The following is a 27,417-nucleotide window of genomic DNA, read 5'->3' on the forward strand; positions in this document are numbered from 1 at the left end:
ATGAAAACTTGAAGAATGATTTTCCTATGCCATCAAACAATTGTCCAAGCATATTTATTAAGGAAAATAGGTTTTGAAGGGTGTCTGAAATCCTTTACAAATCAAAATACTTTCAATGTAGCTCGAACAAAAGATACAATAGACCAAAGGAGAAACAGGTCACCAACCAAAATAAGGTGGCCTCACAGGTAACACAGTACACTTCTACCAACCAAGACAGGTTTTGAAATGGGTGCATAAAACCCCATGGTTGCAAAAGAAATAGGCATTAAGTCCTAAACCATGACAAACTACAAAGAAACAACAAGCCAAAAAGGCCAGGTGAGCCAAACAAAAAGGGACAGCCTCAAAAGAATAGGTGAGCAACAGGTTTTGAAAGGACCTGAAACCTAATACAAAACCAAGCCTCAAGATTTACATTTCAATCCCATCTTCTGAGAACATAAAGACATATCAAACGAAGGATTGGAGAGCTTGACTTTTTTTCCTTTTACTATTGTCCATCCCAGCAGCCTTCTGCCATACAAGGTCATCAACTCCGCAACCAACCCCCAACACCCTTGCGGCAAGAGAAGAAACAACACCACCACACGATTTCTAGACCATAGCAAAAGGGATAACAACATCAGCCTGAGACAAAGCTGCAAGAGAGGCATCAAATGAATCAATAGTTACAACAATCAAAGAAGGGACTGCTGCAACATTCTTGGTCACCACCATAAGGACATCATTTGAAACATCAGAGACAGCAACAGAATCCTTCATCAAAACAATTGTACAAGTGTTACTATTACTATAAATTTCCTATAGCAAGTGGTGGAACCCTCTTGGAGAGACTTTCTGATGTAGGAGCATCTTGGAGAGACTTTATCAAATGTTGCATCACCCAAAAATATTTCTATTTCTATTTCTATCTTTTCAATAAGGGTTATTTCAATGCAAAGTTGTTTGTAAAAACTTGCTAATTTTATTAAGTTGGTCATGTGAGCTCAAAATGTTCTAATTTCATGAGTGGAGGTTCATCTTAGATATATCAGTCTATCAGATGAGTTTCATTGTCATATCATATGTATTAGTAAAGTTATTGTAAATTTTCAATATGAATTTTTTATATCAAAACGTCAAGCTCAATTTTGAAGGCCTAGATGGCTCCAAAATGAGGTAAAACCTCAAATGACAAAATTGTGCACAATCAATCATTGTAGAACAGGAGCTACCATTTCCAAAAGGGGTTATAATAGCCAATCAAGGCATCGGTTTGCAAGTTATAGTCTGCAGAAGTTGGGCTAACCAAAAGTGTAATTTGCAAATTGTCTTGAGTTGATTCTATGTAACAAAGTGTAATAAAATAATATAATATTAGATTGGTCAGCGTCAAGAGTTAGGGTTAAGTTTTTAGATCCTTCCTGGATGGTGGAAATGCTTATATAAAAAAGGGTTCTCGGTTGTCTAGGCCAATTTTTGGTGGTGGTTCGCAACTTTGTCTTACTAAAGATTGTAAGGAAGGCACCCATGTGGATTTGCATATTGTATTTCTAAGTTTTGTAACTCCACACATGGAGAGATAATAAGCTCATATTTTGCTCTCGCAAATTGTTATTTTTCTATTTTTTATCGTGTGTGGTATTAAGGGGAGCACCCTTCATCACTTTCAAAAAGGGGCAAAGTGTTGGTAAATTGGCACATTGTCAACCAAAGGTTGCAGTCACATTGGAGTAGCAAACTAAGAAAGGTTCATACATTCAAATAAGGTTGCACCAACAACAATTAGGGTAGAGTCCACTAGGTTTTGGAAGACCAAAAGAGCATCCTCTTGAGGGGAGTCACCATCAACCTATGAAGAGTCATCAAAAGAAGAATTAGATGTCGAGACAATCAAATGACCATCATTAATGCCTTTCCACTAACTGGTGACAACTTTACAATGCAAGAGAACAATCTATTATTAGGTGACCTTTTGAAAAGCATTGATGACATCAAAAAGGGAGGCCCTCATTATCCATTAAGTACATGGTTTATTCCCAAACAAAGAACCACAACCCTCAAAAGAGACACAGAAATACCAATGTCAAGTAGAATGCATGCAAAACTAGAGTGAACCAAAAGGTCATAGTATCATCCACCTATAAGAAACGACCAATGGCCTCAAAACATGAACTATCCCAAAAATGTAGGGGAAGATTAGGAAGAGGAACTCACACTAGACGCACTCTACGTGGTTTTGTAAGAGTTTTGAAGGAGAGTCTCAAACATTTTGCGGAAAAAGGAGTCCATGAGTCCATAATTGCTCAACATCAGATCTTTGTCAACATAAAAATAAAAAATAGCAACAAAAAAACTCTTAACATGGGAAAAGCACATTGTTATCAGAAACCTAGGGTCTCTAAAAGAATCTATTACCAACCCATGAAGTTCCGAAAAAGAGGGCAATGAGGGGTTTTAGTAATAAGTCTTTTTATTACTACGCTCTCCAAGTTTGTGATGATACATGTATGTTAGATGTTAGGATATATAAATAACTAATTCTCACTTAAGTCGATTATCGGTTGAGAATAGACTATCATTAGTCCCAACCATTGTAGATTGAAAGTAACTGTAACATGTGCAAGCTAAAGTTGGAACCTCTCTTTATATTGATCTTGACGACTCCCAAAAATGAGCACCCCAACTTTGGCCCAAGCTTGTCACTCAACATGCACTCGAAGCTTCTGACCAGTGCCAATCTTGAAGCCACCCTGCACTACACACAGACAAAACACCTGTTTCCTTGACATAGAGAGAAGATTGGAAATATTCTTCGTTTTATTTATGTATTAGTTTCTGATATTCTTATGAATATTCACTATCGCTAATATCAGCTTAGCACATAATACTCTTGTTTTAGATAAATCTTTTGAATCTCAAACATTTATTGAACCAAACTTAACCAACTAAAACTTGTCTTCAAAAAGTAGAACAATTTGATACGATTAAAATAATTATAAAGTTGCTCACAAATTCACTTCTTGATACCTTAAACGATATTTATTGATTTAATAAAATTTATTGTAGTGCTTTAAGTCAATGAATCACATGTTAATCATAAAACACGGGAGGAATGCTCTTGAAATTGATTTGCAATAAACATACTGTGCTCACATGTTTAATCATAACACATATGAGACATGCTCTTGAACTTGATTTGCAATCAAAATAATTTTATGTAAGCGGTTGTTTTACGTTTCTTAGTTGACTTCCTCAAGATATTTATCTATTAGATAATGATTCTTAAAGAAACATCATGTGTGCTCCTCCTTCCTTAGAAGATGGATCTATGGCCGTTAATTGGGCCCATGAAATCTACACGTCTCTTTGGAATCTTACCAGAACGGAAAAACCAGGTCACCGAAAAAAAATCAAATTTCAATGAGTGCCAAATCTTAAAGCTATGAGATCTTGAAGAGGACCACTGTACACAACAAATAACTTGCTCATCCATCCTATTAAATGTCTTTATTCTTACCTGATCAACGAAAAATGACCAGGTAAGTTAACATTAAATTTGAGATGAGAAGTTATGTCTATTAAAAGGCCTGATTCTGATCGGAGCTCTTGCACAACTGTTACCAGTCATATATAGCCGCAACAGAACATAATAGAATACAAGTGTCAATCAAAGCAAGAGCAATTTTTCGACGTTTTGCTTCCCTCTTTTACACCATATATGATTTTATTGCCTTGCAAAGAAGCTGACATCAGTAAATACCTTCCGCAAGCTTTCTGTCGTTGTTTTTCTCAACAATAGTTGTTAGCGTTTGTTTGCTTGTCATTATCCATATAATCCAACAACTCTTCAAATTCTGGAGCGGTATGTTTTTTATTGCATACCCGGAGATGTGTATTGATTTTGACTGCTTTTCAATCTCGTCACACAAATCAATTATTATTTGCATCACTTATACTGGATACTTTGTCCATGGTGACAGGTTTCAGATCCATGACTGGTTCTTCTACAGGCTGTTTAGTGCAAGTTTCGATCTCTGCATGCATAGTGACCAAATTTTCTGGAAGATTTGGTTCTGAATGTGCACTTTCTGTTTTATCAAAAATGCAACCAGCATTATCCTCTTGACATTCTGCAACTTCTTTTCCTATTTCATGGAGAGGATCTGCCTTTGGAACATTTAAAGCAGATGCTTCTGAATTTCTCTGAGCATCACCTATTTCTTGCATGTCATTTGGACCTAGCAAGATGGATCCCTCATCCCTTTGCTGATGATGGCTCATGTCAATCTCCATACTTTCTTTTTGTTTATCCAGCTTGTCTGGTGTATGCTCCATGGCCACATTACACAGTAACAAATTTTTCTTTACATCCAAATCTCCACAGGTAGAGTTTTCTATTTCCTTCTCAATTCCACTATTTTCATGCTTATTGGCTTTCCTAGCTCCATGGACTATTTCACTATTTTCAGCCAATATGGCTGTATTATCAACATCTGTTTCAATATTGCAGATCCCTTGAGCCCTTGACTGAGAATTGATGATAGGAGTATCATCAGTTTCCATAACAGACACTAAAACTGGTTTATCTGAAGAACTCTTCGACTGATTATTGAGCTCACCGACAGAAGCTGGCACTGGTATAACTGAAGAATGCTTGGACTGGTCATTGGCTTCTATAGCAGAAGCTGACAATGGTGTACCTAAAGAATTCTTAAACTGATTGCTAAGTTCAGTAACAGAAGCTGACACTGGTGTATCTGAAGAATTCTTGGACTGGCGATTGACTTTATTAACATAAGTTGACACTGTTGTACATGAGGAATACTTGGACTGGTTATTGACTTCGTTAACAGAAGCTGACACTGGTGTACCTGAAGAATTATTGGACTTATCAACTTCATTAACAGAAGCTGGCACTGGTGTAACCAAAGAATTCCTGGACTCGTTATTGATTTCATTTGCAGAAACTAAAACTGGTATAACCAAAGAATTCTTAAAGTCGTTATCAACTTCACTAACAGAAGCTGACACTGGTGTAATGGAAGAATTATTTGACTTGTTATTGACTTCATTAACGGAAGCTGACACCTTGAACTCATTATTGACCTCATTAACAGAAGCTGACACTGGTGTACCTGGAGAATTCTTGGAATCATTATTGACTTCATTAATAGAAGCTGAAACTGGTGTACCTGAATAATTTTCAGAACAGTTATTGGCTTCATTAACAGAAACTGGTGTACCTGAAGACTTTTTGGAATGGTTATTGACTTCGTTAATAGAAGCTGAAACTGGTGTACCTGAAGAATTCTTAGACCGATTATTGACTTCATTAATAGAAGCCAACACTGGTATACCTAATGAACTGCCCTCTGTACTGCATATACCAGAAGCTTTTGGCAAAAGAGGTGGAATTGGTACCCTCCTTGGTCTGCCTCGTCCTCGCTTTACTGGCACCACTTCATTTACACCTATTGCTGGCCCTGATTTAACTGCACTTTTGGTTTTACGATCTTTCCCCATATCATTATTTTTGGGAGAGTCTGGAGCTCCAGCTTGACAAAGCCTTTCAAACTCTTCCTCTGATAATTGATCACCATACGAGCGTACCTGATAAAGGCAGGAAGAGTGTCAATTGTCAGCAAATGATCAATTTATCAGTGATTATGACATGGCATGATAGAAACAACCAAGACTTCTCAACTGACCTCTCTAGCTCGTTTACCCCTTCCATAGTGTTGAATATCCAGGGCAGATGAAGACCTCTTTCTTCCACCATTATGTGCATTGTCATATGCTTGCATTGCCGCAACAAAAGGCTTCAACTCTTCTTCCCCTAACAACCTAGGAGGTATGGGCGTTCCTTGATCATCCCCATTTCCTTGTATGCACTTCAACCACTCTTCCTGGAACACATTGTTTCAAGGAAAATCACTAGTATCAGCAACATGCAACCCCATTTAGTGGTTGAAATTGAAATACTAAAGAATGACAGCACCATGTATATTTAAACATAAAATGCATTACTTGTTCAACTTGATGTCTCTGCTTATCAATAGCCTCGAAGATGTCAATCTCGGACTCACTGGCAGTAAGAAGATCATTTCATCAAGGTAGTCAATAGTGCTTCTTAGAACATTTTAAAAAGGTACAAAATAATATTCAAGAACAAAAGCTACATGTCAAACAAACATCACAATATATATGTTGATGTTAAGAGCTTTTGAAATGAAATCAAGAGAGAAGTATCAGTTGATTCAAATATTGCTGCCAAAATGACAAAGCAGACTATCACTTTAGATTTGTTGAGCTTAGAAAATTTAAGACTCCCAAAGAGAATGCCAAAACCCGCACAACCTGCGAGCTAAAAGATAATTTAGAGCTTCATCATCTGGCACATGGGTATCTTCTTCCTTTTTAGAACCCCTCAAAAGTTCTTCCAAGTACACTCTTCGGTCTTCCGCACTGCAGTGGAAAGTACAATAAAGCATCTTCACCATTCAAAATTTACAAAATCGATTTTCTATTTTCTAAATCAAAAGCATGACAAATAAATTTCCAGGGTAACTAGCTAATTGAATGAGAATAGACCTTGTATTATTGTCAAAGAATCCAGCAGTAATACTCTGATTAGCTACTCCGAGTTTATGCTCTGCTGAAGCCCTAACTTGTTCCTCTACAGTATGAACCTGATTTAACAATGTCAACAATGTGAGTACAAATATAATAATCTGTGAATGTTTTGACTGTTTCTAAAGAATTCTATACTGGTCAAATGTGAGAAGGAATCAGTACAAACAAAAAGATGAGCATGTCACATTCTCTTCTTTATTAAAAATGTACTGTAGAAAAGCCGCTCCATTTTTTCACATTAACAATGTATGTATCACAGAAAATGGAACTCCAGAATGCAAATAATAAAGAAATGAATAATCAATTAAGGAAAACTTTTCAGGCTAAAATATTTTTAAAAGCTTGAAATTAAACATACTGTTTTTTAGTATATTAATCTTTTCTTGTCAATTGCTTTAGTTTTGAATCACGTGATATTTTCCAGTGTTTTTATTCACTGAATACAGTTTGTTGCAACTATAATATGCATGTAATGGAGTAATCATCAGAAAAAAAATTCTCTTGCTTGGATTATGTTAGTAGTGCCAACTGCTGAGATTGGAATAGCAATTCTATTGCAGTAGTATATTCATACTTTCCAATCCTCCTGCAATGTATCTGTAAGGTGTGCTAGGAACACCTTAAATTAAAAAATTGACAATATATTTCAGGATTATTGTGCTGTATATGACCCCATAAAATCCATAACAATACAAAAATGAGAGGATAATGTATTCTTGTACCGTTTCCAAACGCAATACTAGTACATCACGTTTCTGGCCAATCCTATGAGCTCTTGCTTGTGCCTGTAGATCAACCTGAAAAACAGCAACTTTAACTAATAGATAAGTGTCCACTTTTAAGTTTTCTGAATTGACAGCAAAGATGTTCAAAATTATTAAAGAACCGTATAGAAAAAGATTAATTGTCCAGCATCTTTCTCCTAACTTGCCTGAGGATTCCAGTCGGTGTCAAATATAATAACTGTATCAGCAGCTTGCAAATTGATTCCAACACCTCCGGCACGGATACTGAAAACAAAATTGCTAGCATGAGCCATCAAACAAAAAGATGTTCCCAGGATGAGAACTATGAGATCAAGATCATCTATTTCATAGACGTTTAGATGTGCAATTCTAACTTGAGAGATATCATTACTTAAGGAATGTTCTAGAGTCAGTTAAAATATATGCAAATACCAATGTAAAGTTGAGAAGACATTAAACAGGCAAGACACCTGAGTAAAAATAAAAAGGCTTCCGAATCAGGTCTATTGAACTGCTCAATAAGAGCTCCCCGATCATTTCCACTAGTATGTCCATCCAGGCGAAGATACTGATAACCTTTCCATGTCAAGTACTCTTCCATTACATCTAATAGCCGAGTCATTGTAGAAAAAAGTAATACCTGTAAAACAAAATTAGAAATGATGAGATGTAAGTGAATTGCACAGCTTCCAGTAGTTCAATCATCAGAAATGTGAATGATCATTTTGAAATTGATACGTACAAAATTTGGCCTTACTTTTATATAGGAATAACTGCAAAGCAGCCAAAATATTTTGGGGAAATATTGGCAAACCAAAAGTTCAAGATTTGTTTAACAAAGTAGATTTGATCGGAAAAAAAATTAAATTAAATATGTAGAACAAACTAATAGAATAATAATAATAATAACTGCTGATCTTTAAATTCAAATGTATTTTAATAGCATAGATATATACAAAGAAAATAAAAATGAGTCTACCCCATGAATCATGAAATATAGACAAGTTAATGTATCCATTTGACGAATAAACATGTATGAAAATAAGGAATCTCCAAAAAATTATTCCTTGTCAAACACTTTTTCACTACAACGCATGTATTATGTAGCACATAGGTGCAGGTATATAGGGGCCTAAATCATTTTGTTCGTAAGAACCAAATAAATGTGAAAATGGAGCAGTACACATCCAAACATTTAAAGGAACACACCCAACAAAAAAATTTAATGTAAACAAAGACAATGCAAACCAAGGTTGCTAGGAAACTAATGTTGTTACCGCCATTTTCAAAGAAGAAAACAAGGACTTCAAGATGTCATATTTTATATACACACACACACTAAGATACCGCTGCAGCCTCTTGGAGGCTGGAGGCAGAAGCAGATATGGACGGATGCCCTCTGAGTGCCACCTGAATGCCACTCACAGGCACCCGGATCTAGACAGACGCCAGTGAGTGGCATCCAGGTGGCACCCAGGAGCATCCACAGGCTTCCTCGCCGAGAAAAGAAAGACTAACATTTTTTTATTTTTTTTGACATGTGGCATGATTCTGCTAGGCTTAAATCATGAGTAAAATGAGTGAAATAATTAAACAGTTGTAATGAAAGATAAGAGCTGATACAATAGATTTGAACAGCAACGAGACAAAGATAACTCAGAGAAACTGTTTGTGGGTGAAAACTTCAACCAAATGTGACTATATGCTTAGTGCTTAAAAATAGCTTACAAAACTGATTTTACAGCTCCTTTGGCTGTCTGCAAAACTCCAATAATGTCCAACTCCCCACAAACCAATTAAAGTTGGATTCTTCCTTTTGAATTGCCATAGGTTTCTTTGCAAGGGTTTCTTCTGGGCTGCTGGCTAGTTGAGCATATATGGAAATGCATTTTGCAAAGCTTTTCAAGTTTGATGGCATTTTAGGTTGTCATTTTTGTGACAAATAGTGACAGGAAATTCTCTCTTCAAATTATAGGCCACGATTTTTTTAAATTAATCTATTCCTAAAATCTGAAACAAGTAAACAGATTGCAGAATATGTACCTCATAAAAATAACTTTCTAGGGTTTTTTCATGTAAACAAAATATATGAAAGAAACAATGTAGATCATCTTTTGATCTTGAAGGTAAGAATACAGGACTGAAATTCTCATTTATTTGCATATACATATACTCTCTCTCTCTCTCTCTCTCTCTCTCTCTCTCTCTCTAGATAGATAGATAGATACGCATTTGCATCCCCCCCCCCTTAAAAAAAAAGAACCCACATCTTCTTTGGAATCCGCATCCAAATCGGTAACTTTGTCTCGTGTGTGTGTATAATGGAAATCTTTCGAAATTTCACAAGGTTCAAGTTTGTGCTCATGTTTGGAAACAATAGAATTTGGATGAAGTTCAACAAGAAAAAAAATTTGCCTTATACAAAGTTGGTTGTAAACAAATTATTAAAATAATAAAATATTGCTAAATATACTTAACTTTTACAACTATACACAGATTCATAGTCTAAAACTACAAATTAATTTTACATATCAAATATATAATATATAATACTGTAATATCCTCCCCTGATTTGAACTTTGACTTGCAGAAATTTAACTTAAGGAATATTGTCAAACACTTTGTATGCAAACTCATAAAGCTGATTTCCTCAATAAATTGCTTTCCAATGAGTAGATTTACGAACAACTATGAAGTGATATTAAAATGCATAATACACATCATAACATTTTCACAAACACTTGGCACACATTCAATAGTATATGAAAAATTTGGAAACTCTTTCAATCTGCTAATAAAGGGTGATTTTTAAATGTAGATGTGCACTTACAGCTGCCTTAAAGGCTGCAACAACTATTCAGACTTGTATTCAACAATTATTATGCAAAATATCAAAATTTGATAGAAGAAACCTGGAATTAGTTGCCGTAGTATTTTGCAGATGTAGTCGGCCAGCCCTCCAAACTTCTAATCAGCCGGAAAAACAAGTAAACTTGATACCAACACTGTTCACGCCGTACTATAGAAAAATATTGTTTATGCTGACTGTAGCAAAATACTGTTCATGCGGCACTATAGCAATAACTAACTTCAGATCTGCACATCAAACCCTTGTAAATTTCTTTATGCAAACGCCCCAAATGTAACCCAGTGTGTTTCTTGAAGTGAAAACACCCTTGATCCTCCTGACTGTGTCTTCCAACAGCGAAGAGAATGCTAGCAAAGAGGGATTCCGTCCTCCAAGCCCGATAATCAGATATCCAGCAACATAACATTAATCTTCATCCAAGCATACAAAAAAAAAGCTCTTCCATTTCTTTTATAGTGTTCTCACAAGAGCTCAATCCTTCGTTTTCTCAATGTGGGATAAAACATAACTCCCTTTATGTACCTTATGTCTCCAATGTGTTATAAAAATAAAGGGAACTCTTTTAATTTAAATATTTCCCACAAACTATAGTCTATGCATTAATAAAGTTAAATATTTAAATTTAACTTTATAAAATGGCTTTATCAATGCATAACAAATCTTATCAATGATAAATAAGTCTTCCTGTCGATTTTAAACAATTACCATCGACATACCACTGTGACTGAATGTCCGACCATGTCCAAGATGACTTACTATAAATAGTAAGTATGCCCAAAGTTGCCTCAAAACCCCTCAGAAAGACCTACAACTGAAACTGTCTAGGCCAAATGGCCTCTAAGCCCCTTTAATGTCCTAGTTAGCCTACGGGACTATGGGGAAATAGGCTAACTACAACATCATGCTATGAATGCTGGAAAGGAGACATTACAGTCCGCCCTTCCCAAAATTGCTTGTCCTCAAGCAATTTCAGCTCTGGATGCTACAATATCTGCTCATTTTCCCAAGTAGCATCCTTGACAAGTAGGTTCCTCCACTTCACTAGATACTCCCTGATAGTCCTCTTGCGAAGCACCCTCTCCCTGGAGTCAAGTATGGCCTCGAGAACCAAGATAAGCTTTCCCTCATCATCAAGAGGTGGCAATACTACTGAAGGCACCACATTGTGACCCAATGCCTTCTTAAGGCGTGACACATGGAACACATTATGCACTTTACTGTCTGCAGGCAACTCCAACTCATAAGCTACTTCGCCCACTCTCTTGATTACTTTGAACGGTCCATAGTAGCGTGGTTTCAATTTCTCTGCTCCACTCTTCTTGAGAGAGGACTATCTATACGGCTGTAACATGAGGTACACCATATCTCCCACCTCAAAAGACCTCTCAACTCTGTGCTGATCAGCATATTGCTTCTGCTGATTTTGTGCCTTTTAAAAAATTTCCTTCAAGGATCGCATAATGTCCTGACACTCCTGCAAAGTATGCTTGGCCTTAAGCACCCTACTGTCCCCAAATAACAAATCCAAAAAATTAGGAGCATCATACCCGTACAGTGCCATAAAAGGGGACATTTGAATAGACATATGGAGAGAGGTATTAAAGCAGTACTCCCCTAGATGTAGCCACTTCACCCAAGCCTTCCGCTCTCCTGCAATGTAGTTTCGAAGGTACCCCTCAACCCATTTGTTCACTATCTCTGTCTGCCCATCAGTTTGGGGGTGGTAGCTGGTACTCGGAGTGAGCTCTGTTCCACATAACCTGAACAACTCCTGCCAAAAGTGGCTCATAAATCTGCTGTCTCTATCACTGACTATGCTCCGTGGTATCCCATGTAGTCTGAATACCTCTCGAAAAAATAGTTCTGCTGTTTGTGCTTCTGAATATGTAGACGAAATTGCAAAGAAATGTGCAAATTTCGTCAATCTATCTACCACAACAAAGATACAATCCCGACCCTGTACCTTGGGGAGGCCTGTGATAAAATCCATGGAAATGCTATCCCACTTCTTCTCTGGTATGGGTAGGGGCTGTAGTAAACCACCCGGAAAAGAATGTTCCTGTTTGTTCTGCTGACACACAGGGCATTCCCTAACAAACTGAAGCACCTTTGATTTGAATCCTTTCCAAGTGAAGCGCTCTCTCACCTGCCGATATGTCTTAAAGAATCTGGGATGTCCTGCCATTGGTGAATCATGAAATGCCCTCAAAATCTTCTGCTTCATAGCAGACCCGGGTACTAAATAAATCCTTTCCTTGTAGATGATCAGATCATTTACGACAGTGTATCGACTATCTTGAATAGCTCCCTCAATAATGCTAGATGCTCAACTATCCTTAGCATATTCTACCAAGATCATCTCTCTCCAATCATCCATGACTATCCCAACAGCAGGCAAATGAGGCCTTCTAGATAAAGCATCTGCAACAATATTTTTCTGCCCTTTTACATAGGCTATGTCAAAATCATAGGCCTGTAATTTACTCACCCATTTCTGTTGCTTGTCATTAAGGTCCTTCTGTCCAAGGAAATGTTTCACGCTATTATGATCTGTTTTTACTGTGAATCGGCTTCCCACTAAGTACTGCCTGAACTTAGCTAGCACGTGCATGATTGCTAGCATCTCTTTGTCGTAGATACTATAGGTTCTCTCCACACCTCGTAATTTTCTACTCTCATATGCGATGGGATGTTTGTCTTGCATGAGAACAACTCCTATGCCCTCTTCCGAGGCATCACACTGCAGCTCAAAAGGCTTGTGAAATCTGGAATGGCTAAAACAGGACATGTACTCATCAGCTCCTTAAACCTGTCAAAACAATCCTGAGCCCTCTCTGACCACTTGAAACTATCTTTCCGTGTCAAATCTGTAAGTGGTGCTGCTATCTGTGAAAATCCCTTCACAAATCTACGGTAGAACCCACAAAGCCCGAGAAATCCCTTGAGTTGTGAAGTGTTCCTCGGTGGTGGCCAATCCAGAATGGCCCTGATCTTGTCTGGGTCAACCCGAACACTTCCTGCACTAATAATATGCCCTAGATAGAGCAACTCTGTCATCCCAAACTCACATTTACTCATCTTGGCATATAATGACTCCCTCTCTAGAATATTGAGCACTGTATCAATATGCTTCAAATGTTCCTCCCAGGTACGACTGTATATCAGTATATCATCAAAAAATATCAACACAAACTTCCTCAACTGATCTCTGAACACTCTATTCATGCAGGAATGGAAAGTGGTAGGGGCATTTGTCAACCCAAAGGGCATGACTAAGAACTCAAAATGTCCATTTGAATTCTCGAATTCTCCCATCTGACAAACCTCTGAGCACTATCTTCTTACCATTTGCCTCAAACCTCATTTCCATTTTCTCAAGGTTAAATGTAAACTCTACCAAAGACTTCATCCAGTTCATCCCAAGCACCATATCCTGATCACCAATGTTGACCACAAAGAAATCTCCTGTCATGTCATAATCTCCCAAACGAAGCTGCAAGTTGGAGATTTTCTTGGTACATTCAATTTTGAAGCCATCGGCAACCATCACCTTAAATCCCCTATGCTCCTCTGTATGTAGCCCTCTGCATGTCACAAACTTCTCATCAATGAAGTTATGTGTCGCCCCTGTATCAATGAGTGCCACAACTCTCTGTCCATCCAAGGTTCCCCTAACTCTGAAAGTGACAGCCTCCCGTATACTTGACAACTAAGCTATCGTGCTATCACCGTGTGCTTCCTCCTGTGAAGAACTATCATCATCTCCATCTGATTCGGATGACTGCTCTGAATCTCCATCTATTGACTCTTCGGCTGAAAAGTACTCCATCTGCTTAGCTTCTGCTTTCAATGGACACTTATGTGACAAATCCCAAGGCTCCCTGCAATGAAAACAAAGCTTCTTCTTCTTGACATCATTAAGTGTCTCATTGTCCAACCTCTTACTTTCCTCCTTAGTTGGCTGAACCTCTTTATGAAAAGGTTTTCTGTCCTTATCTTTCCTTGAAGGGAAACTCTTTGCCTGGAATTTATTTTTTGAAGATGAAGAGGAATCCATGTCATGAGCTTTCTTAATGGCTTCCTGCAAAGTGGGAGGGTTGAGAGCTTTAATCCACCCTCTCAACGGATCAGCTAACCCATCCATAAATAGAACTAGTATCCTCCGTTCAGATACATCTGTTACTAACACTGCAAGTTTCTAAAACTCTAAAATGTATGTTTCCAATGATCCCCACTGTTTAAGCTTAGCTAACTCCTTGAAATGGAGTTCTGGATCCTTCCTATCAAAACATTCAATCAGCCTCTCTGTAAACTCCACATATGAGGTAATGTGTGCATGTCCCATAGTGACCATACCATGATGCCACCACTGGTGTGCTAACCCATCCAGATGAATTGCTGCATACTTAATAGCTTCTTCCTCGGGCATAGGGTTCAATTGAAAGTATGTGTCAAGCTTTTGAACCCAAGCTCTTGCTGTAGACTTTCCTAAGCCATCATAATATGGTAACTCAAGTCTCCCTACTTTCTTCCGTAGCTCATAGCTCTGGTTCCTATCATGTCCACGTGGCATATGTTTCATCCGCACATCTAGATACTCCCTAAAGGTAATTGCAGCAGTAAAATCTGGCCCTCCGGCTTCCCAATCTCTCCTCAACTGGTCCTGTTTATCAGTAATTTGGGGCTCTGGTACGAGCTACTCTGGAGCTCTAGGAGGAAATGTAGGAATCATGGGCCTTGAACTCACTGTCCTAGCTCGCTAGGGTGCATGACCGAAATTGTTCCCAACTTGTTCATCTCCATTATGTGTCCCATCCTGATCATTTCCATTCTGATTGTTACCATTCTGATTATTTCCTCCACCCATGTTAGCATTCAACCCCATTTGACGAGCCATCATCTGCATCATAAGATCCAATCTCTGATTTTGTTCCTGTGCCCTTTGTTCTGCTACTCGCTGACCCTGTACCAAGGTCTCTAATAACTGTAAGAATCTTTCCTCTCCAGGCTCTGAACCGGCATTCCCGCCTCCACTTAATCTTGTATTCCTGTCATCTCGATCACCCATATTGCTGTCTTGATCAAAGAATACCTCCGTTGTGTCTGTATGACTGGATTCTATACCCCCTTGTATAGATGAACTAGACTGTTTGCTTTGCAGGTCTGAACTCCTACTTTGTCTTGCTCTGGTATTGCGAAAATTATAAGGCCCCTGTCGCATGCTCAAACATAAATGCTCTGATTTTAATGTTTTGACATTTCATCAAACACTTTCCCCTCTATCCGCCAGTTCCAAATTTCCTATAAGACCTCCACAGGATGGCAGGACTTATAGCTCTGATACCACTGTAATATCCTCCCCTGATTTGAACTTTGACTTGCAGAAATTTAACTTAAGGAATATTGTCAAACACTTTGTATGCAAACTCATAAAGCTGATTTCCTCAATAAATTGCTTTCCAATGAGTAGATTTACGAACAACTATGAAGTGACATTAAAATGCATAATACACATCATAACATTTTCACAAACACTTGGCACACATTCAATAGTATATGAAAAATCTGGAAACTCTTTCAATCTGCTAATAAAGGGTGATTTTTAAATGTAGATGTGCACTTACAGCTGCCTTAAAGGCTGCAACAACTATTCAGACTTGTATTCAACAATTATTATGCAAAATATCAAAATTTGACAAAAGAAACCTGGAATTAGTTGCCGTAGTATTTTGCAGATGTAGTCGGTCAGCCCTCCAAACTTCTAATCAGACGGAAAAACAAGTAAACTTGATACCAACACTATTCATGCCGTACTATAGAAAAATACTGTTCATGCCGACTGTAGCAAAATACTGTTCATGCGACACTATAGCAATAACTAACTTCAGATCTGCACCTCAAACCCTTGTAAATTTCTTTATGCAAACGCCCCAAATGTAACCCAGTGTGTTTCTTGAAGTGAAAACACCCTTGATCCTCCTGACTGTGTCTTCCAACAACGAAGAGAATGCTAGCAAAGAGGGATTTCGTCCTCCAAGCCCGATAATCAGATATCCAGCAACATAACATTAATCTTCATCCAAGCATACAAAAAAAAAGCTCTTCCATTTCTTTTATAGTGTTCTCACAAGAGCTCAATCCTTCGTTTTCTCAATGTGGGATAAAACATAACTCCCTTTATGTACCTTATGTCTCCAATGGGTTATAAAAATAAAGGGAACTCTTTTAATTTAAATATTTCCCACAAACTATAGTCTATGCATTAATAAAGTTAAATATTTAAATTTAACTTTATAAAGTGGCTTTATCAATGCATAACAAATCTTATCAATGATAAAGAAGTCTTCCTGTCGATTTTAAACAATTACCATCGACATACCACTGTCACTGAATGTCCGGCCATGTCCAAGATGACTTACTATAAATAGTAAGTATGCCCAAAGTTGCCTCAGAACCCCTCAGAAAGACCTGCAACTGAAACTGTCTAGGCCAAATGGCCTCTAAGCCCCTTTAATGTCCTAGTTAGCCTACGGGACTGTGGGGAAATAGGCTAATGACAACATCATGCTATGAATGCTGGAAAGGGGACATTACAAATACATCTACAATTATAATAAACAAAATCACTATAAAAGTTAAAATCACTCTATCTATCTATCTATCTATATTATAAAGTAATATTAAAGTTTAATATAGCATTATATATTAATAGAGGATGGAGAAAAATAGTAGAGTGGAGAATTGCAGAGAAAAAAAAAATGAATTGTAGAAAGAAATAAGATTAGGGCATGGGTGAAGGAGAATTGGGAAACACAGATTATCCTAAAACTTATTCCGAACGGATTCTTTGTTGCAATTTTCAAAGAGGGAACAAAAGTTAAAAATATTAAGGAGTGGGCTATGGCAGATTGGTCAACACCCAATTTATATGCAACCATGGATGCCAAACTTTAATCCAATCTCCTTGGAACCTTACAAATCCCCTGTAAGGATTAGATTATAGAGCCTACCGATTGCAGAAAATTGTAAGGAGAAAATTGGTAAGTCTTTGGGAATACTAAGTGAAATAGATGAGGAGCTAATACAAAACAATTCTTATTTATACACAAGGATACAGATTGCGGCAGCTAAAACGATCCCAAAATAAGTAAGATTAAGAGTGAATGACAAACACTGAATCCAAAAAATAGAAATTAGAAAGGAGAAATAATATTGTGGGATGTGTATAAAAAGGAATTATTCAGAATTGGACTGTAGAACAAAACAAAAGATGACAGAGAAATGGATCCCAAAAGAGCGAGCAAGAATGGAGGATCCGAATGTGACTGCATTGGATGGAAAGGTAGGGGGGCAAGTCTAAACACAGAGAACATGACCATTGAAAAGGAAAAGGAAGATCGAATGGAAGAAAACCAATTAAATACAAATGATGAATTGGTAAAATAGAGGGAATATGTGAAGGATTCAAAAGCTGATGCTAATGTCGGGGTACCAAAGTATGGAGGGTGATATGTACAAGGAAACAGTCAATAACAAATCAGATTCTGAGGAGATTCTGAGGAGGGAATTGACATAGAGGAGAATTCAATATCTTAGAAATTTAGAGTCAAGGAGTTTGAGTCAGCAAACAAAATCCTGGATAAGGCAAAGAGGGGAAAGGGCAGGAAGACTAAAATATAAATCAGGGAAGATAGAGTATCTAAGAAAGATATCATGAGTGTCATTAATTTCATGAAAAAATTCAAGGTAGCGAGGGCCTCCTTGGACACCAATGAGCATCCTTACATGGAATATCAGGGGACTCAAGGCCCCTGGCAAAAGGCACTTATTTAAGTGCGCCCTTGATACTTCTGATGATATAATTGTTGTCCAAGAGATAAAATGTACTAAAGAAGGTGAAGACAATTTATTAAGTTATTCTAACATGTGGAATGAACTCTTGCAAGATGCTAAGGGCACAGTTGGGGGGATGGGCATCCTGTGGAAACCACATTGACAGAAAAAATTGAGGTATTTGGAGGAAAAGATTTACTGTTGCATGGGAATTTAATGCAATATTGGAACTCGGAGAAAAAAGTGGAAGGACTGCAAAGATTAACAGAGTGATGGAAGACTTCAGAAACTTCATTTTCAATAACAAACTATGGATATTGAACCAAAGAATGGATTATTTACATGGACAAACAGAAGGCAGGATTTCACAAGAATTGCTGAAAGGCTTACCACTTCCTTGTAGATCAGGATTGGATGGAGTCAAATAACATGATTTCATCGTTCATGCTCCCAAATTCCAGATCAAACATTCATTTCCAGATTAAAGCAGTGGTGGGAAGAGGGTAAGTCAATACAAAGCACGTCCAGTTTTAAATTAATTGAAAGATTGTAGTTTATTAAAGAAAATTTGGAATTTGGAATTTAGAAAATTTGCTGAGACATTGAATATTGTGTAATGTCCCTTCTTTTTGGGGACATGGGACACATTTACAATATTAAGTTTGACTATGTGAGCTGGAAATTTATTATTAAAGGTCAAATTAATATTCCAAGTGGTCACAAGAGGACAAGGAGAGATAAGACAAAAAACCCAGAAAGGAAGTCAAAGGGTCACTGTTGCGAGAATAAAAGGAGAAGAGACCCCTTCCTTTTGGTATGCTTGATTTTATGATTTGGTTCAGTTTTCTCTCTTGTGAGAGTTTTCAGAAAGCTTCAACTTTCAACTAGTTTGAGAACGTAGCCCCCCGTGCTGGCAGACAGTGGACGCAAACCCATTGTCCTGGGAAACATCAGTTCAGGTGTTTCATTCACGCTTATAGGTTTTTATTCTAGCATTTCGATCTGACTATTAAATTTGTATTTAAGATTGGGTTTTTGTACTGGTTATTGTATTGCTGTTGGAAAATGCAATAATGTATTTCAAGGAGTTATAAGAGTTTTCTGGTTTTATCTTTTCTAGTTTGTAATACATGGTTATATGCTCGACATCATGGGTATTATTATGAAATAACGGGTTATGTTCTTGTGGAGAATTCCTTGGGTTTTATTATAGCATTGTATTCCATTTTTGCCTACATCTGAGTTTGAATGTTAAAAGTTGAATAAATCCCTATTGAAATTTCTACCAGTTTTCGACTGTGCTGGAAACTATCTGAAAAGTTTTATTTCTAATTACATTGTTAAAAGAGAAAATAGCAAATATCCGATTAGGGATAGTATAGTGGTATCAGAGCTGGTCTTCCTGCCAGCCTGTGAAGTTATAATAGAGACAAACTTTAAGGATTTATCAGAAGACTTCGGTAAATGAAGGTTTAGAGAGAATGCGTGACAACCGTAGTTAAAGAGTTGCTATGTGTTAACAGCATCTTCATCAGGCATCAGACGTAATATAACCTCCTTCTGCAGCACGAGTACTTCACATCCCTTGTTTTGGGTAATTGCATTGAATTCATCTTTTCCCAACAATCGAGTCGAGTCCTATCCATAGCTCGAGTTGGCAGAATGCACCCTAGTAACAGGTCACAGACTGGTTAAACACCTGGAAGTGGGGACAGCTGAGTGTTGGTTGTTTTCTTCAAACTCTCTAGACGGCCTTCATCATTGTTACAACATCTACAAGACACCATCTTAAGTGGGACGGTAATTCCAATAGACAGACATTCTCAAAGTCGATGCATCTTGAGGAGTTGAATGTAAGTGTAATCCCTATCATCTAAGTTGTATATTGGCAGCGGGTTTCTATTTAGTCGTTTCACAGGATAGATAATAGGCACAAATCGGCAAAGGTTCATTTCTCGTAAATATCCTGCAAGCGTATATCTTTTGTCGAAGGTTGATAGTAAGGATTAAAGTAAGCAGATTGGAAGCAACGGTTGGCATCATATCATCATCCCACAATATACACACCACACAGAATTCCTTCCTAAAGAGATAATAGGTCGTAGATGGTATAAGGAGTAATTGGCATCATCACCGTCTGAGTAAGTGGTGAAGACAATTCATCCATCTCAACCCACAGGTGGCTTAACCAGAGAACAGGACAACGTGACCACCAGTATCTATCACGGGTAGTAGAGGAGAATTCATTTACAGACTACCACGAGTCTAGACCAAGCAAACAAACCACAAACCGATCCCAGTCTGGCACGGGTGAAGTAGCACAACAGCCTCAGTGTTACCAGAATCTTCGTTAAACACTGTCGTGCGTTAGTCATCATTTGGAAGCGGTCACATATCAATGAAACACTTAAATAACCTTGCTGTCAAGGTACTTTTTATTCACGGAGGAGGTCATTAGAGGATTTCATCGAGATGAATGAGAAATCAATGACCATATGTAGTCTGCTCAAATTATCAGAGGGATCATTATCTCAGGCTCATGACAAGGATAAGGCGAGTGACAGTTCAACCTCATAGTAAGAAGAGGAATTTTGAAAGAGCGATTCTCAATACATCGCTACCATGTATTATGAATTGTAGCAGGCCCCAAATTACATGCGATCAAAGATTTAAGCATGGGATTAAATGATATACAATAGGAACCTATAATCGAAGATGCAAATACAAACTATTCATTGATTCGGGTCTTCCAACAAGCTACGGATATTGCCTATTCGAACTGCCTTCAAAGTCGGGCCTGAAGGGAATTTTTGGAATATGTCATGGGAGAGTTAAAAACAAATTTGTAACGGTTATCAGTTTCCATTCAGAGTTGGGAAATGATTTTTTCTTCACTTTTAGCAAGTTCTAACGATTAGCTAGAGAGTGGAAAGAAACGGCTCTCACACTTGGACATCATGCCAAGCAAGTTGTGGAAAGATAGAGATTGTAATAGTTCTTATTGAAGCAATTAGGAAACTTTCAGATAGTCCACTTGAAGTTGTTTTATCCAACAGGTTTGAATGTCATGTAGCCTCAGATTCAACAAAAGGATTGAATTTGACACAATATGGAGATTAGTTTGGTTCCTAAAAATAGTTGTCATCATCAAATTTCCGCATTGGTAATTACTGTTATACAGCAGGTTGGTAAAAGAAATAGCATTTGATTTTAACAGTGCTCCGGGATTTATGTGTTAGCGATTGATTGTGTATCAATCTTGACAAACATAATCCATGTATTCCTGAGAGTTTTTGGTTGATCCTAACACATTGAGAAATACATCTTCTGGAAACACTAGTTATTCGAGTCATAGTTCCAACAAGCATCTTCAGCCAATGTTAAGCATAAGTGTGTCAAATAAATTACAAGCTAGCGATACAAGGCATTTGTTAAAAATTAACAATCCATCTATACGACAACTAATGTTGACAGCATTGATTTAAATCACAGATTGAAAAGCAACAATTCTTTGTGAGAGTATGGAAAAACTAAATGATAAGACAGTGATTGAAAGGGATCTAATGGAACACAATTCGAGAATTTCAAAATGAATATTCATTCGAGAGACTAAGTAACCACAGTTCTAAGAATATAATTGGAGTAGAAGAAGTTTATGCAGATATCAATTGCTAAAATTGCGGGTATTAAATTGCTCAATAAATTATGGAGAGATCCCAATTCACAGTGTTGTTGAATGTTACAAGAAAAGATACCCCCAAGAGGCTATTCATGCATCAAAGATGTATTATGATAGCAACATTGACTGAAAATCCCTGCACATCAGTTTCCTATTTTATTGAAAGAACATCCATCTAGATAGTTTGGGAAATTATAAGGTTTGGACAAAATCTTGAAAGGTACTATGAAACTACAAGAACAGTTAGCCCAAAATTTTGAAGCCGAAATAAGAGCAGAAATGCTCAACATTCATGGAGAGTATAAACAACTTCCTACCCAAATTCAGGATGAGTTATCATTCAATGATTACTTGAATTTTCATCTAGAGTGTCAAAATAAGACTGATACGGCAAAAAGGAAGTATTTGGAATTGGTTCAGGATCTTCTTGCAAGGGACCAGGGCAAAAATAGGTACAAGGAGTTTCCAGAAAAATCATGATCAGCGAATAGAGGTTCTTGAAAAAGAAGAGCAGTCAACTACCATTGTTTTACAGCCTCCCAACAACCATGTAGAAGATGTTACCCAGGGTACAAGTTTTTATGTTGGTGAATTGGAGGTTAGTGTTGACAAACAGGCGAATGAGGACGGTTGCACACGAGGTAATAAATGATTCGAATTTTTGTGTGATGAACCATATATTACCTATGCCCATGACAGAAGTTCAAAGGAACAAACCAAGATGACACTACATGACTATGAGTTGTATCAACCTGATAATGAAATGCATGCATTTAGAAATCAATTTAAGGTTAGTAATGACATGGTTGTGGCATCACTGGTTTATTATGACATCACTCACAAGATGCTGGAAGATCTCTACAAAAAAGTTCAAAGAGGAGTGGAAGCAGATTGGCTTGTTTCTTATTTGCAAATGGTCAAAACAGCCCTTGAGATTATGAAATCAAATTACTTATATCTGCTGTCCGACAGGGATTATATTGTTAAGGTTGCTGAAATTTATGCAGCACAGTCAAATAGGGAAAAGGATGAGATTGAGGATCTCAACAGGACGCTTAAGTACGTTCGGGAGGCACTGAGTGAAACTCAATTTTCTCTACAGGGAGAAAAAAATCAAATCAAGCTCATGGAACACTCTCGGGAACATGACAATAGAATGAGGTAGGAGTTCTTCCAAGAAGTCATTGATGAACTTGAGAGCATTCAGCTGATGTATGACTTGGATAGCTCCCCCAAACGGTTAAGTAGAAAAATTTCAGAACACTTTCAGCTTGTTGAAAACCCTTCGTTTGAAGTTGTTGCTGATTGGACATCTGAAAATCCTCTTTTTGTGTTAAATGAAGGATCATCGGTTGTTTGCCATGAAGAGGAAGAGTTTGATTCAAACTTTGGAATCCTGGCTTAGATCCTAGCAGTGAATCCGGATCTCAGCATGCGAATGATGAAACAACTTATGTTGTTGATCATTTGATCAGCCCCAACATATTTTCCAATTTCACCCCATTCAGGAGTTGGGTGAATTTTCTTCATCAACCTTTGAACAGTTCTTGATGGAATATTTATGTGAGGCTTGTGATTAGATTCTCAACATCTTTCATATTCATAGCACCTATGCGCTTGGGAATTCTAAGTTTATGCCAATAGTATGAATTTTGATGTCTATGGGATGGTGGTTTCAGCTTTTGAGCAGCTCATTTCTTACATCATCCATTTAGGTCAGCTCTTCACATTCTATTGAATTATACATGGAGCCTGGATATATTTCTATCTCATCATAGCAACGAGGCAACATAACAGAGTTTGGGATCCAGATGTTGGCAAATTGTATCTATGGTTGGACGAGGATTTTATTGTGGTCCTATTAGGTTTGAGGTTGAATATAATGATGACCAGTGTTAATCAGTTTACAGGCGCAACGTTTCTTCGTAGAGTAATATGGGATCTAGGGATTCAGTTGATAGGAGGTTTGCAGAGTGGTACAGTGCTTCACAGTTTGGTCAGGATTGTTGTCAGTTTAGGCTACTGGGTTAACTACAGATTTATATGGGATCCTGGTACATATTGCTTGAGGGCAAGCAATCTTGAGAAGGGGATATATGTAATGTCCCTTCTTTTTGGGGACATTAGAAATTTTAAGAAGGGACGTATTTACAATATTAAGTTTGACTATGTGAGCTGGAAATTTATTATTAAAGGTCAAATTAATATTCCAAGTGGTCACAAGAGGACGAGGAGATAAGATGAAAAACCCAGAAAGGAAGTCGAAGGATCAACGTTGCGAGAATAAAAAGAGAAGAGACCTCTTCCTTTTGGTATGCTTGATTTTATGATTTAGTTTTCTCTCTTGTGGGAGTTTTCAAAAAGCTTCAGCTTTCAGCTAGTTTGAGGACGTAGCCCCTCGTGTTGGCAGACAATGGACACAAACCCATTGTCCTGGGAAACATTAGCCCAGGTGTTTCATTCGTGCTTACAGGTTCTTATTGTAGCAATCCAATCTGACTGTTAAATCTGTATTTAAGATTGGGTTTTTGTACTCATTATTGTATTGCTGTTGTAAAATGCAATAACGTATTTTAAGGAGTTATAAGAGTTTGTTGGTTTTATCTTACTGGTTTGTAACACATGGTTATATGCTTGACATCATGGATATTATTATGAAATAACAGGTTATATTCTTGTGGAGAATTCCTCGGGTTTTATTATAGCATTGTATTCCATTTTTGCCTATATCTGAGTTTGAATGTTAAAAGTTGAATAAATCCCTATTGAAATTTCTCCTGGTTTTCGATTGTGCTGGAAACTATCTGCAAAGTTTTCTTTCTGATTACATTGTTAAAAGAGAAATTAGCAAATATCCGGTTAGGGATATTACATATTGAGGAGCAACTGCAACTGAGCAAACTTAACGAGAAGGTAATACAAAATGGTATGAACAATGAGGATTATATAAGAGAAAAATAACTGAATTCCAGATTAGCTGATGTACTAGAAAGAGAGGAGTTATATTGGAAGGACAAATCAAGGGAGGTGTGGATAGATGCTGGGGGCTTAGATGCCAAGTTCTTTCATCCCTCAGTCAAAACCAGAAGAGTCATTAATGGGATAGATGCAGTCAAAGGAGAGCACGGGGACTGGCATATACAGATTCTGAGGGTATTGAAGAGTAGCGGTCTAATACTTCTAGAAACTATTGGGCGGTGGTGAACAAGGAGATTGCAGTTAATGGGAACCAATGCTGGAGTTGATTGAGAATAAAGTCATAAGTGAGTAGAGTCAATTTCTTTTGCAGCCATTCACATTGGATTAAATTAAACAAAAAGTATTTACAACGCAACTTTACAAAGCACTTGGGCCAGATGTTGTCACTGCAGATTTTTCCCAGAATTGTTGGTAACTCTTAGGAGAAGATATAATAGAAGTGGTTGAGAAGTTTAGAAAGAAAAAGAAATCATAAACACTGTTACAGCACTCACTCCTAAAAACCCCAAAAGTGAAACAATGGTAAACTATAGACTGATATCTCTGTGCAATAGTGTACAAAATAATAGTGAAGGCCCTGGCTAACAGGCTTCAGAGGAACAAAACAGCAAGATCTCAGAGGAGCAAAGCAGCTTCACGCCTGGCAGAAAAATCATAGATAGCATTATTCTTGCCACAGAAACAATTCATTTGATGGAAAAGGCAATAAGAGAGGTATCATCATCAAGTTCCACACAAACAAGGCCTGTGATTGGGTCAACAGGAAACTCATACAAATATTAAGGAAATATGGATTCGAACAAGCATGGATTGATTGTATACAACTATGCATTTCTTCTCCAAGGATGGCAGTGGCAGTTAATGCCTCTCTGAGAGGATTCTATGGACTAAGGCAGAGCTATCGACTCTCTCCACTCTCATTTGTATTGATGCTGGAGGCTCTCTGCACAAATATTAAGAAGAAAGTAAGGATGGTTCATGGAAAGGGATTTGGTTCATGAGGAGATTGAGCCAATCTCACACTCGCAGTTTGTGGATGACACACTGCTATTTGGTGAGTCATCTACAGATGAGGTTAAGGTTCTAGATTCCATGTTGGAAGATTATGAAAAATCATCAAGACAGCACATGAACAAGGACAAGTCAAAGATTTCTTCACAGTACCATCAAAAAATGTCAGAGAAGGATCTGGGAATCTTACGCTTTGAAATCTCATCATTACCAAAAAAATACTTGAGCACACATCTATTTACAGGTGAAATAAGACAGCATATTGGGAGGAAATAATCAACAATTGTCAAGTGAAAGTGTAGGCCTGGGAGAACAAGTGGCTAACACAAGCGGGGAGAGTTTAGATGATTAAGTCGATGCTTTCTGCAGTACCAATTTATGTCATGTCTTGCTTCAGATTATCGGCTAGAACCATAACAATTTTGGATGGATTCCTAAAAAAGTTTCTATGTAATATGCAAAAGAACAAAATAAGAATTCCTCTAATTAACTGGAAGACTGCATGCATGATAAAATCAGGAGAGGCAGGCCTGAGAAAAAATGAATCTGCAGAACCAGGCCTTCGGTGCCAAGTTGGTGTGGAAATTGTACAAAGATCCCAATAAAAGATGGTGCACTATCATGAGATAAAGGAACCTTGATTCAGATGAGCCTGAGCGAACCTCGTGATAGCCAATACAAGGAGTGGATCAGAAGTATGGAAATTTATATGGGAAAGTAGAAGGATAATCTATAATCAATCACATGGAAAGTGGGAAATGGAAGAAAAGCGAAACTTTGACTGGACTCTTCGAATGGAGGGGTGGGCGAGGGAGATAATAGCAGATGTATTTGGAGATAAGTTTTTGTTTCAGACTACATGCTGAATCCTGAAGAGAGTCATGCCATCATCAAATGGAAGCAGTCCAATGAAGGAATCAATGAAGATGAAAATAGGAGGCTCTCTGAAATACTGGACAATAGAAGAATGGTACTTTCTAGGGAGAAGGATGAGGTGATTTGGTGTGCAGCTAAGAGTGAGAACATAAAGTAAGTCTATGATATGTGGTGCAGAGAAAAAGAAACAAAGATTAGATTGTGTTGGGACAAGGCAGTGCTTCCAAAGGCTGGTGCATTCTTATGGATTGAATCCTTGCTAGGGAAAGACTCAAGGCAATAGGGATTGAGGGGCCCAGTATATGCATATTGTCTAGACAAGATGAGGAAACAACTGATCGTCTCTTCTTGTGGTGTCCATTTAAAAAGATGTGTTGGAATTGACTGTGGAAATGCTAGATAGGTAACAGCTAGGAAGGTAGATTAATATGATTTTCTTACTTCTTGGCCAATGGATAAAAGGAAATTGAAATGGGCAGATTTATGGATCATAGGACCACCAATGATTATGGCACATTTGGAAAGAAGGCATGGAAGAATATTCTGGGATGAGATGAATCCAATTGAAGTTATTATTAGCAAGATAAAGGTTACCATTATGGAAGTTACAAACAGGAAATACTTAAACAAAAAGGTCACTGACTACATATATTAAGATAAAAGAATGGAAGACAAAAGGGCAGGACTAATTGCTGGGACACCTAGAATGGATAGCAAAAAGATGAATAGGAAGATGGTGAAATGGAAGAGGCCAAGCCCTGGTTGGTACAAAATGAACTTTGACAGGGCAGCAAAAGCCAATCCCA

General features: G+C 37.6%; 1 protein-coding gene across 1 annotated transcript in view; it reads right to left on the reverse strand.

The window, feature by feature from the left end:
• Positions 1-3,075: 3,075 nt before the first annotated feature.
• The window catches only part of LOC149566966 (uncharacterized), a 39,149-nt gene continuing 14,807 nt past the window's right edge, over positions 3,076-27,417 (reverse strand). Inside the window, exons 7-15 of the mRNA XM_089816584.1 lie at positions 7,835-8,004; positions 7,550-7,628; positions 7,341-7,415; positions 6,577-6,674; positions 6,343-6,450; positions 6,013-6,070; positions 5,694-5,891; positions 5,286-5,595; positions 3,076-5,177 (exon numbers count right to left, since the gene is read on the reverse strand). Of these exons, the coding sequence (XP_089672710.1) occupies positions 3,916-5,177; positions 5,286-5,595; positions 5,694-5,891; positions 6,013-6,070; positions 6,343-6,450; positions 6,577-6,674; positions 7,341-7,415; positions 7,550-7,628; positions 7,835-8,004 (2,358 nt within the window). The 3' untranslated portion in view covers positions 3,076-3,915. The remainder of the gene's footprint in view (positions 5,178-5,285; positions 5,596-5,693; positions 5,892-6,012; positions 6,071-6,342; positions 6,451-6,576; positions 6,675-7,340; positions 7,416-7,549; positions 7,629-7,834; positions 8,005-27,417) is intronic.

Source organism: Cupressus sempervirens, chromosome 3 (assembly GCF_028749045.1).
Source record: "Cupressus sempervirens isolate cs-2001-9-10 chromosome 3, ASM2874904v1, whole genome shotgun sequence".
In the NCBI taxonomy this organism is placed as follows: Eukaryota; Viridiplantae; Streptophyta; class Pinopsida; order Cupressales; family Cupressaceae; genus Cupressus; species Cupressus sempervirens.